This window comes from Antedon bifida, chromosome 1 (assembly GCF_963402885.1).
Source record: "Antedon bifida chromosome 1, ecAntBifi1.1, whole genome shotgun sequence".
In the NCBI taxonomy this organism is placed as follows: Eukaryota; Metazoa; Echinodermata; class Crinoidea; order Comatulida; family Antedonidae; genus Antedon; species Antedon bifida.
This window is the reverse complement of record NC_136226.1, coordinates 23,963,456-23,985,249: the sequence shown is the minus strand read 5'-3', so window position 1 is coordinate 23,985,249 and position 21,794 is coordinate 23,963,456. Positions and strand designations below refer to the sequence as shown.

General features: G+C 32.3%; 1 protein-coding gene across 1 annotated transcript in view; it reads right to left on the bottom strand.

Annotated features, from left to right (window-relative positions):
• Positions 1-21,542, bottom strand: part of LOC144835508 (receptor-type tyrosine-protein phosphatase eta-like) — a 49,464-nt gene extending 27,922 nt beyond the window's left edge. The window contains exons 1-2 of the mRNA XM_078690592.1: positions 21,027-21,542; positions 508-538 (exon numbers count right to left, since the gene is read on the bottom strand). Of these exons, the coding sequence (XP_078546718.1) occupies positions 508-538; positions 21,027-21,089 (94 nt within the window). The 5' untranslated portion in view covers positions 21,090-21,542. The remainder of the gene's footprint in view (positions 1-507; positions 539-21,026) is intronic.
• Between the last annotated feature and the right edge of the window lie 252 nt (positions 21,543-21,794).

Sequence of the window (21,794 nt, the reverse complement as noted above, 5' to 3'; positions counted from 1 at the left end):
AAATGACATTATTTTACTTATTTGCACTTAAATAATAAATCAATGTTTAATCATTTTTTTGACATTTATAAATTCATTTTCATTTAATTCACTGTGTAGTTTGAACTACAGATTTTAATTTTCTTTTATATTATTCTATTCCGTACTCCGTCGAGTGTATTGTACGGTGGCACTGTAAAACAATAAAATGTCGTTTTTCCGCGAGACAAACTGACGCGTCAACTAACCGTCAAGTTATTGTTCCGCATCTAAAAACGAAGATATATTTTAATTTGAGTAGTTATCTTCCTGAACTACAGGACGGGCATAAAATATTTACATAATTTTTCAATTTTACCCGATAATTAAATTTTCAAAGTCTGCATTAATGCATGTTTAATGCAGAAATAACGTACCATTTAAGGGTGGTTATATATTGTATGCTAATAAGTTTGTTACTTAAATGAATGACTAAGCGGTACCTTAACGATGGGAATAATGTATTAATATCGGCAAGAGAATACTTACCGGGATGAGGATGGATGCCAGTGGCTACTATCTGAAAGGAAATGCAAAAATACATTAGGCACATCTTAATAATAATAATGAAAAAGAAGAAGAACAATACCGCTACTTTTTTTTATATCCTTTATAGTTAAAACACTTCGGGATAATAGGTAGGCCTAACTCTTGAATAAGACAATTTGCAGTATAGTATTCGCTGGAGTTTATGTTGCAGCCACGAGAGCACGCGACCAAAATATAAAATGTTGATTAATTGCAGACCTAGATGTGGTGAACTCAACCCTAGAACGGTACAACTTCGTTGTGAACCATACTCATCGTTAAGTTTATCAGGAAACTGTGAACATTCTGTCATGTGCCTAACCTGTCATGTTTATGCCATAGGGGCATCCGACTCTTTTTAACCTAATCAAATAAAAACATGAATGTTGTCTGGATTTAGAATATGCGATTGAAATGGCGCCAGTAAGATAAATATACTACCTTGTTATTACTATACAAAGCTGTCAACTAAGGACTCACCTAACACATAATGCTTAATGTGAATAAATAAGATTTAAAATGTATCGAGATTAATTTGTTTTTACAGATGTTGCAATGCAATAACAACAGCTCGTCTACTCCAATGAGATATAATAAAGATCACTTTTCCAAAAAGTGAATAGGTTGGGATCGATTGGACATATCTGAATTCTCCAATGTCATAAAAATGGCTAGACACTACATACTTTGATATCTAAGAAAATCTAGTAAAATACAGATAATTGTTTCACACTATAGCATGTACAGTATACCTTAATGAAATGTGTAAAATTGTTTTGTACCGCTAGCAACACTTTACTTGCCATTAAAAATACTAAGTATTTAAAAAATATTAAGTATTTTAACTATTTAGGCATAGCTCCTGCGTGTTGGAACCGATTATAAAACATAAAGCTACTTAAAATGGACTGAAAATAAGTTTTTATTCTAGAACTATAGGATAACCATTATGCTGTACGGTATTTGAATCCAATCAAATGACGTCATGATCAATAAGAACAATATAGTCATTGTATCGTCACGATATTATATACTAATCATGATTGATTAGACTGTGAAATTATTATTTTCATCAAATGCAGCATAAATGGTTATCATATAGTTTTTCTAATTTCTATTTTATGTATATATGTATATTTATCTAGTTATCGTCCTAGCATAAATGGGCCTAGTCAGTAGGTCTACTAATATTGCTTATCCTTTAATAACCATTTTTTTATAGCCTATTCATAGAATTTATTTATACGGCCTTTGTGGACAGCTCGCGTTAGATTCTTTGCGCTAAACACTTAAAACTAGGACGAATAAAATAAGTACACTCAAGCGCACAGAGTAAATCTCCGGCATACGTGCATAACTCATAGTACGCCTATAATAATGATAGTATAAGTAGAATGTGTGTATGATTTGCTTTGAAAATTACATGAAAGTAGGCCTAACATAATCCAACGCGAGAATAAGCAACTGTAGTAACGACCACTGTCCTTAATTACCGTTTTTAAGAGCACGAAAGAAACAAAATCTAAACATACTTTCTCAATATCAACATTTTATCATTGAAACATGTTTCAATGTTGCATACGAGTGTATTTTTTCTTCATTTGACACTCATCATAATGGTATTTCGGCATACCTTTGATAAATTAAGCATGTAATGAACATATTATTGTTATTACAAACATTATTATTATTTGACAGGGATAAGTTTCACCTCTTACAGGCCATGTGTGGTTCATTCCATGCCATTACACACCGATTTCATCCGCCTAGTGAATACACAAGAAATCTGTGGATCGGTTTCAACGCCTGCTGTGTCTAGAAAAACATATTTAGCAACGGGCTTCTGAATATCCGATATTTGGTTTAATTCAACCTGTGGATTCCACTGATTTCTAGCTGTCATTTACACTTTCAATAACCCTTGTGAAATCAATAGAATAACAAGCTTTGCACGTTCTAGGCAATCACCTTTTTTGTAGGGTAAAGGTTTTGAATCATAATCATTGAAAGCCCCATGGTTATAATTATGTTTTCACCATTTCTGTATGGTATCAACAACGACTTAGCTTCATGGAGGTATGTTGGAGAAATGACATATTACCTATAGCATTAATTGGATTACACATTAGGCCTAATGTCCCCTTACCTCTGACTTACCTACTTCATGTTGGTAAGTCATTTAGGGTTAAAACTGTAAAATAACAGGCTAAATATACGGTACGTTTTATAGTTACTGTAAATACACTGTCGATACACCAAGGAAACACACTTTTGGGTTCCAAACTCCGTGTTTGTTGACAAAGTCTGTGGTGCCTGTAGGCCTACAGAGTTACTGGAAACTGTCATTTTGTCCATCTGTAGGATCACAACTGCAACTAGCTGCAAGTTCACACATCTAAGCAAACTATATGTTTATTAAGACGGTAACTTTTGTGAACTGTCACTAAACTTGCAAGAAGTTGGTAAACTTTTCTTTTCAAGCTCTGAGTTTGCAAACTAAATTTGCTAAACAGGATTTACAGTAAAACAGTTTGGTTTCAATTCGATTCGGAACACAGAAGAAACAAACAGAATATTATTAAATTTAAAACAAAATGAGTGGTGGGATCCTATATATTTTTTTACTCCTAATTTGAATATTTCAGATCATTTGCATATCCCATTGTGTGACCGAGGTGTGTTCATTTTGGAATTTCATCTCATACTATGTGTTAAGCCAGGGAAGATTACTACAGTTATATATAGTTATTATTATTACTGCTGTTTGCTTTGTTTGACTATTGTTTCAAATTAAGCATTGTAACGATGATTACGTCATTTATTTGGGACAAAGCAATACAGCAAATGTTATTATTTTAATAGTTGAGGGTATTCTCTAAAGGCATATATTTTGCCTAATTAGGTTTACAGAACCTTTTGTGTTTTTAGGCCGTGAAGAGTGTTTTGTGTTTTTAGGCCGTGAAGAGTGTTTTAACACGCGCGAAAAGGCCATGATAATGTGTGAGATAGGGAAGAGTTACCTGCTCATAAGGGATTACACTAATTGCATAGGAGGTTATATTTTCACGCAATGAGTTACTGAATACGATCATTCTTTGATATATTCTTCGTAACAGTATATTTGATACATCATACAATTACATGAGTTAGTTTTTAGTCGCGTGGACGCGACTCTATAGTTCACTATGTCGGTCGGTCGGTCTGTCTGTCGGTCTGTCGGTCTGTCTGTCGGTCCGGTATCACTATGCATTGTAGCACGCGACTTAATGGCTGTTGGTCTTGTTATATATATTATGGTAGGCCTACATAGTCGCAAGTGAATTGATATCATGTCTATCTGCTTCTAACAGATGAGAATTAATTTGAATTAAGACACTCTAGTGGCAATAGTTACAAAAATATCATTCGGTAGGCCTATTTTTATATATTATATACTATTTGGAAAGGACAATTTTTCCTTGAGAAATATTTCATATGATGTTAATACGTTTAAATATTATTATAATGTTTTGAAATATGAGACACTAATTCATGTCTATCGCAGATATTATCTTCTAGAACAAGGCAATAATACTGTCACTCTCAAGGATTCGATTACATATTTTGACAGAAGATGACATGTTTTAGGTGTCTACTGACATGGGTCCGATTACATAAATCATTGTTTTTAAGTCTTGATAGGTCATTGCTTGATTGAGAGGTTATTGGCTTGATTGATCGGTTATTGGTTTGATTGATATGTTATTGGTTTGATTGATCGGTTATTGGTTTGATTGATAGGTTATTGGTTTGATTGATAGGTTATTGGTTTGATTGATCGGTTATTGGTTTGATTGATATGTTATTGGTTTGATTGATAGGTTATTGGTTTGATTGATAGGTTATTGTTTGATTGATAGGTTATTGGCTTGATTGATATGTTATTGGTTTGATTGATAGGTTATTGGTTTGATTGATAGGTTATTGGTTTAATTGATAGGTTATCCTGAGGGTCCCAAATAATCAGCAAATGCTGGATGGATCACCCTCATTAAATATGGTTAAAATAAAAAAATAAAAAATAAAAATTGGTTTGATTGATCGGTTATTGGTTTGATTGATTGGTTATTGGTTTGACTGATAGGTTATTGGTTTGATTGATCGGTTATTGGTTTGATTGATCGGTTATTGATTTGATTGATCGGTTATTGATTTGATTGATCGGTTATTGATTTGATTGATAGGTTATTTGTTTGATTGATCGGTTATTTGTTTGATTGATAGGTTATTGTTTGATTGATATGTTATTGGTTTGATAGATAGGTTATTGGTTTGATTGATTGGTTATTGGTTTGATTGATCGGTTATTGGTTTGATTGATCGGTTATTGATTTGATTGATCGGTTATTGATTTGATTGATAGGTTATTTGTTTGATTGATCGGTTATTTGTTTGATTGATAGGTTATTGTTTGATTGATATGTTATTGGTTTGATAGATAGGTTATTGGTTTGATTGATTGGTTATTGGTTTGATTGATCGGTTATTGGTTTGATTGATAGGTTATTGGTTTGATTGATAGGTTATTGGTTTGATTGATTGGTTATTGGTTTGATTGATAGGTTATTGGTTTGATTGATAGGTTATTGTTTGATTAATATGTTATTGGTTTGATTGATAGGTTATTGATTAAACGATTGTTTTATCAATCAATCATCTAATCGTTAATAGAATATATCACTGATTCAATCGATTTATTCTATCGTAATTATATTAAAGCTATAAAAATGTATACATTTTAATTTACCAATGATGAGAGAGGCATATACAAAATTATAATATTCCTTCTCCACTGCGATAAGAACATGAGGAAAGCGTAGTCGTTTAAATTTGGTTTCCCAATATGGAAGTTATTGACAAATCAATAGCATCACACGCCTTTCTATTTATACATAAATTTGATTGGTCTGGGTGGGTCCTGTTTTTTAATCCCCCACTGAGAATCAATCAAATTGCTAAATATTCAAACGTTTTCCAACTGTTAGATGTTCTGATAAAAATAATATGTTGTTGATATATAATTGTATTAGTCTATTTTGCAAAATGCAAACTGATGATAATGAATGTACATGTGGCAAATCATTGGCAAAGAGGAAATGTACCATAAATAAAAAATATGGCTAAATACTGTGCAGAGATTAAAAGAAAATCACTATGTCAAATGTAAATTTATATCATAAGCATGCTTTCTATTTTTTTCTTCATACAATTGTATAAAACTCTTAGTAGTAAAGCGTTAATAATGCTGTGATGTGTTTTCACTAGTAATGAATCGACTTTGCAATGCTGTATCGGCATAAATTTGCAAATTAACGGCAGGCGGAAGAATGATGTATCGTATATTATTGTCACACTTTTACTATAGTTTTTCTTTTGACTCTGAGGAAACGTGGTTTTATATCTTCGAAGTGCAATATTTTATTTCCAATTCTGTCACAAAGGATTATAATTTTCTGAATCGATGTCAGTACACATGCAGATGTGCATAAAACACTTGAAACTGTAATAAAAAGTACAGTTTCTTGTTGCTAAAACCTGAAGCGGTCTTATCCATAATGAGTTAAACTCCGTTGGGAAAACTAGCCATTTTTTATATGTTTGATGTATTCCGTATTGAGAGACATATTAAAAATTAACACATATTAGAAACTGAATGTGCTTTTTATCAATTGTAAGCCTATTGTAGTTGCTGTTTTTTGAGCCTATAAATGTACAAGATACAGTTCTAGGAATTCATAAATAAAGACCATCAAATAAATTCAGCTTTTTTAAACTTGAAACAATATAGTACAATCAGTACTGTAGCCTACTTTTTAAATCTCAATTTTGTGTCTTATATGTATATAAATAAATGTAATTTCTCAGGATGTCACACTGTTACCACCGGCCTGCGATAACGAACATTTCGTTGAGTGACTCCCGTGAGACGGACAGGACTCATTAAACAACGTAATTATTGCTATAAATATAAAATAATGTTTGTAGATAAGACTACTCGGTACCTGGAACTCCGAGGGACAAAAATGTTAGGCCTATATTTCATTGATATTAAAAATGAACATCATTTAAGTTAACGTGTTATACTGTTATGTATACGTGTTTATTTTCTATGTATCTGACCCCATTTACTTCGTATTAGCAGTAATTAGCAGTCTAGCTTTTCTGACGTATAGTTCCTGTTAAAATACCTCAACTCTAATGATATACAGTCTAAGCAAATATAGTAAACCTCTTGTACTACTGTATTCTCCTTTTTTAGATACTTATGCTGACTAACCTTTCTTCATCAGACAATGCTACTAAACGTTCAAACATTCAGCTATAATCATCATTTAAAAAACAAGTTTTAAAAGCTATACCGTTCCTACATTAGATTTACATCGATATTTTAGAAGTACGACGATGACATACTAAGGCTTGATTAAGAAAGAATTATGCCTTTAGGTAAGGTTTGTCATTTGAATTAATTACAATATAAAAAAAACAAACATTTGTCCTGAGGATATGATATTAACACAGCATAGTTCCATAACCACTATATACCGACCTCTTTATGACTCCTTTTAAAGAAATAGGCCTAAATGTTAAGTTCAACATCATTTTTTATTCACTGCAGTGAATTATATTCAATTCAATTTATTAAATCATTTGCATATAATATAAAATTGGGTTGCTCTGAGACTACAGACAATAGAAGAGTCATCATTCTCTAACATTCAGTGGTCTTATAAATGTGTTGGTTTTGGGTACGTTGTATTTTAATTCTAAATTGTATTGTGTGATACTGTCCTGCTTGTATTTGTAACAAAATACTTGAGTAATTAAAAAAAAAAAGAGGGTACACTCGTTTCCCACGCTCGCGTATCCTCTAGTACGTGTCTACAGATATTTCTCGAATAATATGAAGCTTTGACGTGCAAAAAAGGCAAAGCCTGTTAAAAACACACACAAACCATTGATTGTATTTAAAAAAATGTAATTTTAATACGATTAAAGAGGTATGTGGTGGATGGCAGTAACAGGTTATAAACTGTTATATCATGAAAATTAAAATTCCATCATTCATCTTTGGATTTTCATAGCTGTGAACGGATGGATTTATCACACAACAGGTCAATACGTAAATCATGTTTTTTTTTATATAATCCAAGAGACTTGAGTAAGAATGTTGTTTAATACTTTTATGCTCTGTATATAATCGTGGCCTCACAATATAAATATTTACACAGGTTTACTTGCTCAAAACTTTCACTATACTGATCGAGATTCCATACCGAGTATGTTTATCAGTGATAACGCTAGCTTTTTTTACGAGAATATTTAAACTAAATGAATCTACATTTTATTTATTTAATTATTTATTTAATCAATTTCTGCCATATACAATACAAAGAAAAAGACAAAACAAAAAAGGCAAGGAAAGACCAAACAGGTGCTAAACACCTATGCTTATAGTTTGTCAACTCAGAACAGAGCACAGAAATTAACCAACAAATTAATTACATTCTACAATTAAAGCATCTACAAGAAAGCGACCAACTACACACATTTTCAACATTTAAAATTAATTTTAAAAAAAAGTATTGAGATAATTTAATAATTTGGTTTTAAAAGAACTAACGTGGTAACACATGGGATAGGCCTATATGATTGATATGAAGATTATGTTCTGAAGCGACAAATATCAAAAAGAAGAAGAGCTACGAGTAACACCTTGTTGTTTGTCATCAGTATGGAATCATTTCTGAATATATCAAATGATGTGAGTATTTCATTCCAGTTCATGGCCATAATGATGACTATAACATCTAGGACAACTTATCCATTGGACAATTCGCCAGACCTAACCTATAAATACAGGTGGTTTTCTATCTATTGAAGTGCTGAGAGATTAATTTACTTAGGCGCGGTATATTCATTCATTCAATATTTTATTTCGGAATCTTTGCTCCATGGAAAGTAAAACTACGTATAAATAAAAAAAAACTGTACTGACTAATTACTACAAGACGATGCGCTCTCATCTCAGGATGGCATTCTATCCTTGACTTATATAAGATGTTGTCTGTAATCGTTGAGACAAAAATATTTTTACTTGAATTCGGTCTACACATCAGGCCATATATCGATTGACAAACAAATTTATGTATAATCAATGACACTTTGAATATGTTTGATTTCCCAATTTTCATCGCAATAACGAACTCACGGTCACATGTTTAAACAAGATTAGCGTTTACTTTAAAAGGTAAAAACTGCAATTCACTAACCTAACTAGGTACTTTCTCAGTTGAAATATAGGCTATACATTGTATAGTTGCATTAAGTGGTGCTGTAGATGCTGTAAATGTCAATTGCACAATATATTGATTCTACATGACAGCAATGCCTCAAAGGGATGGCTGTGATTCAACTTATGTAACCTACGTTCAATAACAGAAATATAACATGACTGTTATTAGTATTATTACTGACACGATAAATTGCAACCTAAAAGCATAATAGGCAGACAATATAATGTTTCAAATGTCCCTGGCGATGTCAGTCTGCACAATGGAAAGAACTAATATGGATAACATAATGTCTCCCAATATCTATTGACAGATTAAGAATCTGTATTATTTTATTAGCAGAATAAAAACATGAAATATTTTGCAATAAAAACCGAATCACGTCTACATTAAATTTCAACGGAAACGCACCATACCGACATTTTTAAAAAGAACTTTGTGACTGATATGTCATGTTATGATGATATATAAGTGGAGGGGTTATTCCACAATACAGTATAAATAATCCCTTCTCCTGGACGATATTTGTTTTTTCGTACATAAGCTAGGGACCCCATGTGAAAGATAGCCGAACTTCCTAAATATAACTAAACCTAACACTCTAAATAATCTCTCACTATAAAGTAACAGAAGTAGCTCATAGGATTCGAACCCCCATACATCGATATGTAAAGTCCATAGTCTAATCCACTCGCCTACACAGACGTCTCGACAGTAACCGTTTGCATTAGCGAATTACAGTTAGCTCAATTCTCATATTTATTTTGTGACGTTTCATAAGGGGTCCTCAACTTATGTACGAAAAGAAATATCGTCTCATGGACACCCATATTGAAGTGAAAGTAACGAATGGAATAAATTTTAACATTACGACGGTTAACCACTATATTCAGAGGACATTGGACTGTTAGGTACCAAAGGTTTCCCCTTAATAAGAGTTCAACTGTATTACTCGATAGAGCAAACGATTATGGCCTGGGAGACGCAGTGTTTAAGTATGATAATTTATAAGGCCACATTATAGAGGTATTTTACCTCTATGGTAAGACCAGGGTGTCGTGAACTTTATGTTTTCGAATGTACTGTTCACCTGAACATTTGTTTAATGTTTTTGTTGAATATGCCATTTTAATTTCACATAATAGTTATCCACTTTGACCAAAAATTAGATCGAAAAAAAAAATATTTAACTGAAAACTGTAATTTAAAGTCAATGGGTTTTGGGTTGAATTTCAACTTAATTTATTTATTTATTTTTTTTGATTAACTCGATTAAAATTGCAAAATGGCGTTTCAATGTATTTTTTGTTAATCTTTATTTTTCATGTGTTTGGAGGACACTCTTTAAACATGAATAATATAAAACAATTACATTTAAAAACAATGTGTGATACGCTCTCTATACAGCGTATCGCCTATTGTTTTATAAATTATTATTGGTTGTTAGTATTGTAAATGTTACCGTACTTAACAGTAATTTAATATTTTCGACTAGGGAATATTGTTTAACATGAACATCGACCTGCGCATCATTCAAACACACAAGGTCGTACATCATTATATTTTTATGACTACAAAGTACTTTATGCTTTCAATTTTGAAATGCGAGAAATCGAAAGCGGAAGAAGCGTGTGTGGCTTAGATGTCAAGTTTGTGAGACCCGGGGGACGGGTTGTAAGCTGGGGTCAATGCTCGCAGAATAGCCGGAACAAACTCAATACACATTACGGTAACACATTGTGTTAGGCTACTACATGTTATATATTCATATTAAAATGTACTTTATTTAATTACTGTATTTAATTTCTTATTTCAAGATCTAAATATATAGCACAATCTTGGTCATTACGCTTAGGCCTATGCCTAATTATAAATTAATTTCTCAAAAAGCATTTTATCTTTAATGTACATCAATAGGCAAGGCATACACGTGTTTAAATTAAAAAATATATATACAGTATATATATCTGCGGCTTTAAATATTGATTTAAAGCTTATTTTCACAAAAAACATATATTTTTGGTGTATTTTTTAAATAACCTTAAAAGGTTCAGAACGGTTTCAACTTGGACGTAAGCGCAGCGCAAGTAATTTGACCAATTACGACGCGATGGAACATCCCAACTGTCGCTTGTGATTGGTTGCCGCATACACCATTACGTTGTGTCTAAATGTCCAAATGTGAACTTCCACGTAAAACATTACATTATATTATTATTAATATCATATATTACGGCATCCCATGAATGTAGTGTTCATTGACTTATTCAAACCACATTTTTCGTAAATTTGGCTAATGCGAATTGCTAAATGGAATTTTACTAAAGTTATTTTCGGAAAGTTTCACTTTGCAATAAAAACACTACACCAAACTGTTGGGACTTTCCGGTGAATCAACATCGTTAGTACTCTCAAGGGATTTTTTTCCATGAATGACATAAACTTATACCACTTGCTGGTGATACCGTACCTCATGGATACGTTTCATCATTGTTATCAAATTACGTGGGAAATCCATATTTTGATTTATCGTTTGCTGACAATAGTGACGCACTTCCGTCTTTTTAGTTCTCATATGTGTCATCATCATAGTATAGGCCTATACCACTCCAAGACGGAAACCCATAATGTAATTCAATTTTTATTAGTTTCTGTAACTTGAATCGCATTACATGTACAATTTCGTTTTCTAATTTTTTTTATTTCATTCTTTTCTATGATAGAGCCGCAGCGCATTTATACAAGGCCATATACATAGCTGCAGTCGCGTGCTCAAATTTGAGTTAGCGTTTACCGACCGACCAACCGACCAACCGACCGACATAGTGAGCTGTAGAGTCGCCTTTGCACGCGACTAATAATTGCCTCCGTTCACTTGTCCCGTGTAAATAAGAACAACGTTTACGCCGTGTAAATAACATAACATCTATGTCGTGTAAATCACAACAACGAAGCCTTTTGGGCCTAAATAAAAACAACGTATAAATAAATAGCGCAATGAAATGGAATGTTATACTTTTGTAGGAGTCAGGCTCATTAGAATTTTTCTAAACGCTGTTAATTGATCAGCAACAAACCATATTTAGGAGATACTTCAAATAAGTAGGTCAAGAGGATAGAGTCACTAGAAGTAAATTTTTCATGATGACACAGAGTTCGATTTAATTAGGCCTAAAGGAAATATACCCATTGTGTACCAAACAAATGTGAATCATGGTGAAGAGATTGAAAGTGTCATAATTGGGCCTACAGTAAACCATAAATACTCGAATAATGAAAAAAATAAATCAATCAGCTTTCAAGCCGAGACCCCTAAAACAATAAGGTAATACAAATGAATAAATTACTTTAAAAGATTAATATTTAAATCAGTTTGAAATTGGAAAAACTCACACAGGCACAAAACAAACAATAGGCCTAATAAGAATTATAGAAAATCAGTCGGAAGTAATTTAACAATGGTCAAAGCGCTCCATAATATTCATAAAAATTTAAAAATTAACAATTTGTTTACAAAACAATTATAAAGAACACAAGTCACGGGCATTATGTAAAGGTTTGGCACACAGTTCCGATTCAATGAGACCCGGTTTTTAATAAAACAAAAGCTTCAAACTCAAATCCCAAACTCTGGTATAAAGCAACAGTCAACTTAGAATTATACTCAGATTTCTCTATGTTTAAAGATGATTAATTAACCGTTATGCTAACGAATTACGATTTTGGTTGCAAACATCGAACATAAGTTACACTTATACATACGGAGATACTGATCCGATACTGGCCAACAGGTGAGGATTCCGGCTAATCTTGTTGCATTATACACCAACATGAGACTTTTATCCCCAAAAGTATGTAAGTGTAACATTTTGATCCTATTTATTCACGTGTGAAAATTATAATAGTGTATTACAGTTACGGATTTCTGTCGTTTTTATTCGTAACATTTCTGGCAAGCACTTTGGAACGGACAGCATACCAGAGGGTATTACGATTATTAAACTGTAGGCCTACTATATAAAATTAATGGTTTTCCACTCATAATTTGCTGTTTTGTTATATTTATCCCATGTTTAATAGGGGACATTTTGCAATACTTTTTATCACTCAGAAAATGGCATTTTATCTAAATGTTATAGCCAAAGGCATCGCATAACAACTTTAAACAATTTTATAAAGCGATTTTGAAAGCGATATACAACTGATTGATAAGTCGCATAATACGCACCCTTTCTTGTATAATGGGGTAGTGCACGCACCTATTGAGGTTAATAAGTTTACGTGGACCACTGAATGAAAACCGTATTTACTTCATTTGTTCACAGTATCGATGTTAATTCACAACAGAATAATACAATAAGATACTTGACTTAAATAGCTCCTTCTGACCTGCTATTGTTATTTAATTGATATAGAATACAGAAACTTTATTGGTCTCGCATATAAAAACATCATACAAGAAATTAATTCGTTGTTGGCAGCTATAATTATATATTAACATTAACAATTTCGTGACAAGAAATTATTTGTACAATCTAAAAATAAGATATAAAAAAAATTGTATACAGTATTTATTCATCTATTTACTTAACATAATATTTATCCAGGAAAAAGTACCTGTACTGTAAATACATTGTTGGTGGTACACACTAAAACACAGTAATTTCATGGGAATACACATTGCCAGAATACGTTTGCACGCGCGTTTAAGATGGAGTGTGTGTTTTCGTGCATTAGACTGACTCCATGTACCCAGAATACCCGGTATAATTTGATCTCAATCTATAAATATATCATTATGGAAATGTATCTCTCCTACAATTATGCTTTCTTACCGACATAGCCAGAATTAATAATCACGGTCATTTAAAATGTCTGAGCCCCTCATTTCAGATTATCGTATCACAAGATCAGTTTATCAAGCCCTTCGTAAATCATATTTCTAAACCCTTTTACGCGTCAATTGCTGAAAGTATTACAATAGCTATAATTGCGCTTGGATGCCTCGGGAAACCGCAGGTGAATAACAATAGGGAAGGGACAACCCTGTTTTCCGAAAGAAGTGAGGCGAAAAATCGTCACACTTTAATAATAATATCAGGTATTTCTGTTAATAATAAACAGCATTTAGGTATATTGCCGTAATCCATAATGAAAGAATATTGTGAGCTTCAAAAGTGAATTTAAACACCGAACAATTAGGTCGCAAGTAGTAAATATTATACATTATAATATCAAGGTAGCTAATGAATATAATTAATGAATATTCCAAGGGGTGCTATAACAACATCTATTTTCTAATTAAAGTTCAATACTCAATAATACAGTAATTCAGAGGGCATATAACTATTGAAATGAAAATGAATTTGAATAAATTAAACCACGATGAATTCAGATTGTTTAGCCAAAGTGACAGTATGTAATCAGTACAATTATTTTATTGCGATAACAATGTGATTAGGTCCGGGTTTTTTTTTATTTCAGCATATAGCATAAGTATAAGAAAATTACTTATTTTGTGTCCGATAATTTTTTAATTGATAATCCGAATACCAGTTCATTGTTATACGTTATACAAAAACTGTAGGCCGATATGTTATTGGCTTAAAAATCAATGTTTAATAATAAAAGTATATATTTCGCCATATCAAATAGGTGTAGTACACGTATAAGACATTAAAACTGTTAAAATACCAGGTCAAAGATGATTAAAAACTAATGCTACTACAGTAAATAAACGTTTGAAAACAAAGAAAGAAAAGAAAATTGTTGAAAAGATAAAAATTACAATTGAAATTGACACCGAGTAATATATTACCAAATAAGATTACCGTGCCAATGTGATAAAACTAATTTGAGGGATACAAACTCAGAAGATCTATCGACCGGTGGTTGTGGGGATTTTCAAATTTTGATTTATAAAAATCATTTGTATGACGGCAACTTTCATATCAGATTTTTTCTGGTTTTTAAATGAAGATCTAATTTGTTTTTGGTGATTGATCATTCCAGAAAAGAGCCAAGTCATTTAAAGAAGCAGCGTATTGGGTGACATTGGTGACATTCGGTTACGCCACATTCGCTCATCTTCACATTTATGTCAAGGATGATAAGTGGTTAATTCTCAAGAGGAATAACATTGAGTCGGAAATCGCTTATTTCAAATATTAAAGCGTACCTGGATTGTAAGAAAACATCAACGACCCTGGATCTCTATGTCTAGGATTAAGACTTATTGACTGATATTAAGCACGAGTTCGCACCGCAAACGTTATAAGTCATGTGTATTTCCTCTACAGTAATATTAAAGAGTATATTTCAATTTTGTTAAAGAAACAATATTTATATTCTTCGATGATTCTCGTAAGCCTACTAAGATTTATAAAGACCTCAAACTGGTGATTACTTGTACCGTACGATGTCATGAACTTATATATAATTTAAAATTATTGAAAGAATTCCATTAGGCAAGATAATATATTGAACGTGTCGAAACACGATACATGGACGCCATTTTAAGAAGTCATCTCCTTTGTTCTCTGAAACATTTACTCAGTTTACTTATCGATAAAGTTGTATTTTCTAGATATAATGACACTGTTAGATCGAAGAGAACATACGATATTACGTTATGGTCGCCTAGGGGAACGTAACCACAAATTAGACTGAATATTATAAGAGGGTGGACGTATGTAAGGAATAGCGTTTCTTGTAGCCTAACTTGGCTGAATTGCGCATAGGCGTGGACAACAACTTCTTCTCCCATAGACCACCTTCGTGTACTGGGGGTTTTGTAAGTGCATATGAATCCTCTAGTTTCCCTTCATTCCTAAATATCCCTGCTCTAATATGAAGTGCACCGAGTTCTATTTTGACTAAATATTCGAAATCATAAGGGATGACTGCTATTTGTCCCCACTAATCTCATTCACATTAACATACTACATTCATCGTGAATTTTCAAAAATGTCAATTAACAATTAACCTTGAAGTAAATAGAATTTAGCAAAGGTGATTTAGCTCATTCATATCAAAGTAGAGCATTAGTGTGTAATCAGACGCAAGCAAACCATGATTGAAAGTAATCTCAACAAATCGACTAATAGTATAGGCCTAATCATAAATGGCCGCCAAGGAAACTAGATTACGATAAATAATTAAAAGGACGCATTATAAAAAGAGATTCATCAAAAAATGGAAATAGAAAACTACTTTCTTTGTTGATTAAATTGCTTAAGATACCATTACTTAACATCCTTTTATTACCTTAACTACCCAAGGATAAAGCCTTCCGCTTTACAGAAATTTACCATTCTCAATAAGCAAAACAATTCGATCGTAGTGTACCGTAACCGATGTGTTACTTACATACTTGATATTGAAGAAAAAATAAAAGAAAACGATTTCCTAACCAACAAAATGTATGATGAACATGATTGACCACGAGCATGTGTACGATATTATTACGAGTTACGTAAACACAAGTTAAAAATGTTGAAGTGTTATAAAGTAACAAAACGAATGTTTACATGTTATTAAATGTTATGAAGTAAAAGAAATGTTGGCATGTTATTTAAGTAAAAGATATGTTGACATGTTATTAAGTAAAAGAAATGTTGAAATGTTATTAAGTAAAAGAAATTGTGGCATGTTATTTTGTAAAAGAAATGTTGAAATGTTATTAAGTTAAAATAAATGTTGAAATGTTATTTATGTAAAAGAAATGTTGAAATGTTATTACGTAAAAGAAATGTTGATATGTTGCTAAGAAAAAGAAATGTTACTAATAATTAAACAAAATTGAATGTATAGAAATATAAATATAATTAAATTAAAATAGTTTGCAAGACAACCAGCATTGAACTTGAGTTGCATGCTAATTAGAATAAATCCTGTGATATTTCTATCTATAGATTGTGAATTTTCTCCTCAACCAAGCAGAGAAAAGATTGCTCTGGCACTCATACACAATCCGTCTTTACTATTATTTCATATCTTAATGTAGTTTATTATTAATTTACACCTAGTCTACAATAAGTATTGTAATGTCAAATTAAAAGTACAGTAGGCCTCGTATTGCACACATTCGCAATGTTGTAAAGTGCCATGTTGTTGCATCATTAATTGACTTTTGTACTGTACATTTAATTATGGACTTATATACTAATAATTTAAAATATTTAAAAACGTTGACACCTCATTCCAATCCAATATATTTTTTTAATAAACACATTTTCGTTTCGTGTTATGCATTGGACCTGGTTATAAATTGATGTTCAATAAATGATGAATGGATAGTATAGGCCTATACCTAAAGGGATCATCCATTATCGTAAATTGATTAAAACTATCTAAGTCTCCTTAATTGAGCGTGTGCGAACTTTTTCCGTTGGTACTAATAAATGTTCTTCAATGTTTCCCAAGATAGATACAAATGACACAATCAGTACATTGTTGTAGGATGTAGGATAAAGAAATACATTATTAATAGACTTGCACTTGTATAAAGAGTGACTAACGCATTCTTAAGCACCTGACTGTAAAATTAAATTTAAAAAAAACATAGCTGTATCAACGTGTTCCGAGGAAGTGGTTTTAAGGAATATTATTAGTACAATTATTTCTGACGAAGGAGAAGAAACAAACACTAGAAAAACTAGAATTTCATGTAATTCAGTAAAAAGTACTATAACGTGAATTGCTGTGGCTAATGAACACGCTGGAAGACATTTCACATGGTTACTCCTTTAAAACATATCATTAAGATAAGAGACCACGATACAACAGAACCCTAATAAAGAAAAATTTCCCCCGTTCATTTCACGCCAAAGTTCATCTTGATAGACGTGCGGTATTCTAGAGTGTTTCAAGGGTTGTACTCTTGGTTGATATAAATGACAGTAGGCCTATATTTTACACTTGAGGAAAGTGTCTTTAGGCTAGGCCATTGCAACCCGCTACTGGGGATACTCCATTAATCTAATAAAGAAGACCTAGGCCTATAATAAATATAGAGGAATATGTAATAATTATATACATTAATATCGAGCTTTACGCATTTAAAATGGTGTGGTACTGCTGACAGAACAAATAACGGTACTTATATTACTATAAATTATTATAATACATAATTATAACATATATATCGTGCTTGTGACAATAGTTCGCAGGACATTAATATTTTCTTTTATCGATAAGAATGTCATGCTCTTAGCCAAGAAAGGAAAGTGGGAAAATAGCTACTCGCCAAGGATTAATACGTCACCGTACTCAAAGCATGCTATCTAAATTACAGGAAATTCGCTGCATCCGACAAAACCCAATTCTCTGAGTATCGTTACTAATAATATTTTAGTAAATATTACTATAAAGGTAAAAGTACTTTAATACAATGTGACATATCCTCGTGCCATCTGTGACAAAATTGAGCAGAACTGTGTAGTTCTCAGTTGTTTTATTTCAACAACGCCAAAAGAACCTTTGTTCTATCCTAAAACGTAGGCCCGATTTGAGGAGGATGGAATTGTGGTGGTACGTGACGTCATACTAATCACCTTGGTGACTATTATTATTATAGCAATTGCGGAAATAGTTGCGTACATGTTTTAAGGTCAATCGGAATGTTTACGGTATTTTAAAAGTACAATGGCAAATTATGTAACAACATTAAGTAAGAGGTATTTTTGAACTTGTATACCAAGTTTATTAACCGTAACATTCTAGTTGTTCAATTAACAAACAATATTATAGGATAATAAATAGGAAATGTAACCCGTCAAGGACATAGTAAACAAGCAATCAATGTAAAATGTATCATAAACATCGTAAAGCCCTCATTTAAGTATAATTGATATGTAGTTTACCTCCTAAAAATAGTTTTACTATAACATTTCCATTTGGAATGTTATAATACAACCTTCTACCTCTACCTAATGTTTGTACTGCTTTACCGGTAATCAATATCATCTAAAGCTATCTCATCGAGATTATTTCTCAAGGGACGTAACAAACTGGCGAATATCATAATTAAGAAATGAAAATGAAAACACATGAAATCGAAAGGCAGAAATCTTAAATCGTATCAAAACATACGCTGGGATGGATTATAACAAACTGCGTACGATTGAATTACGATATATAAATTGTAATGTATTATGAACTACATATTTTAATGAGATACCTAAAATGTGTATTACTCGAATTGTAGGCTATATTTCATTGAAAAACAGATAGTATTTTAGGCCTATGAAAAGATTGTAGTATATCTTCAAACTTGTCATTTATACCCAGTGCTCATGCGTGATCAGGATGCTGGCCATTGACCCGCCTAGGGGCGTTCCTAACTTCCTATCAAATATAACTCACAGGACGGGAGTATTATTATAAATGACTTTGGTTTCCAATTAGGGTTTTTAAAACGATAGAATATCGCACGGTTATCATGCTGAAAGTTTCTGTAATTTTAGTTGACAGGAGGCCTACACTACTTTAGTTCATTACACATATTGCGCCGAAAGTAATTTGACCAATAACAACGCGATAGATCATACAAATTGTCTCGTGTGATTGGTCAACTCACATGGCGTTGTGTCCAAGTGGGAACTAAGCTTAAGATGAATAAAGTATAATGAAATAATGTTAGAATAAATATTAGATACATAGCTGCCTTTTAATTTTCAGATCAAATTTTTTCCTCAAACTGTTTATTTTGCTCATTACTATTACGAATAAAAAAGGTACCGGATGTCAATCTTCCGGGGACAATTTATTACACCTTAGTTGTACGTTTATGTGGTAGACATAATAAATCAATTGAAGTCACCTACGAATGTACGACTGGTCCTAAACGGATCAGAGATAAACCGGTGTATGTAGGCCTACCACAAAAACGATTCGTTTGTTTATCCATGAAGGGATTTTGTAATTTAAAATAACCACTTCCTGTGGTAACGTAATAGACAATTTTAGAAATATTTTACTATGTGCGACTGTTCACATGTTCCATAGGCCTATCAGTAGAGTTTAAATTAACCATTTAAGACCATCACGGGGAATACCTCCATGCTACCATCAACACAGCGTATGTTATAATGTAAATTCTGTACGGTAACAGTAATCACGCACTGAGAACATATTTGGTTGTTCTATGGTGTAAGTTCTTACGTATTCAGAATCGGGAAAGGAAGAGATAATTTCAAATTTATCCACACAAGTTACAAAAAAATGGCAAAATTATTTGTCATGTATTTTTATATTATAAATACAAGTTTGTTCATGTAATAACAATCGACATTATTATAACCAGATCATGGTTAATGAAATGTGTAAACATATTCAAACATCCAGTGGCTACACGCGCGCTTGTTTGCATACCCTCAGGCCTATGTTTATTTTGCTTATTAATATACGCGAGGTTGGTTTTAACCCACTTATTGGCAATATATACTATTATTTGACTAATTATTATTGATGTTAAGTACAACAAGCGTAGATTTGAATGTACTAGATGTATTTATCATTTGATTCTGGAATATGTAATACAATTGTATTATTATTATAGTCTATAACGGTTCAAGATTATCGATTTCTTCTCTGTAATTCGAATATCCATATAATCATAGCTATTCAATCTCCTGCCGTCTAGTTATTATTGTCAATAATTAATCAATCAATCAATTGGCCATAAGCTCAATCACAAATAGATTTGAATCATTGCTTAATCGACCATATCAACCTATCTATCAATCTACCGATCTTTCAAGTTAATCACCACCCTATTTAAAGCAATCAAGGAAACGATCAATTAATCGATCAATTAAACTACTGCTCAACAATAATCAATTAAGCTGCTGCTCATCAATAATCGATCACGCTACTGATAATCGATACAGAATGTGTTAAACTTACTTTCTGTAGGCCTACTTACCGACAACTACAACTACAAAGTATCGCTACAAACCTGATATGGAAGGGGGTGGTGGTACCATGGAGTTACGCGTCACAGGTGGTAGTTAGAGGACTTGAATATAATGCTTGTTATATGTAATTAGGTCGTTAACTGAACTTGTAAAACATGTATAAGTACATAAATAACTCCCTGCAGCATTTGAATTATAATAGATGATATCTAAAATAATAAATATTTCTTACCATTGAAATACTAGAAAGTAATATTCCAGTAACAGATACTATCCACTTCATTTTAAATTCCATATTAAGGTTCCAATACAAAACAAAAACAAACAGTGTATTGTCACACGTACACAGTAAAGTACAGAATGCCAAAATACTACTTCACCAATCGGATTATCCTGAGTTCAGGGCTAAACAGTATATTATCCATAAGTGTCCGGTCTATGAAGTATCACTGTCAATTTAATAGTATTCATTCCCGGATGAGGTGTTCGGTGATGATCTCAGGATTGATATAATCCTATCTAGTCCTGTAATGAATCAATATCCCCAGTGCAGCGAAGTCGCAATGACAAATGTACAATGTCCAGGAAAGCACAAATAATTCATTGAATATTACATGTTACTAATATCTGCGTAACCTAAATAACACGGCTGGTAACAAAACTTGACAATCTGGATGATACAATAACGCTTGAATTGTTTCTGAAAATTCCCGAAACAAAATAAAGTATTAGGTATACGTCTTATAAACAGGGCCTCTGACCCGTAGCACAGAGAAGTGAGTCTACACCGACCGTGTGCATCTGAGCACACAGTATAAGCAATAGAATTAAGTACAGTCAAACTTGTATTATGGTTAACGCCCTCTGTAGTTGAATAAATGATCAAACTTTTTTTTAACGATTACAGTAAGACTAGATTTTCCCGAATCTGTATTCATTGTCTTTTTTAAATTTTAGTCCCTCGTTCGGCGTTTCGAATTTTGTCTGCGTTGCACCAAGT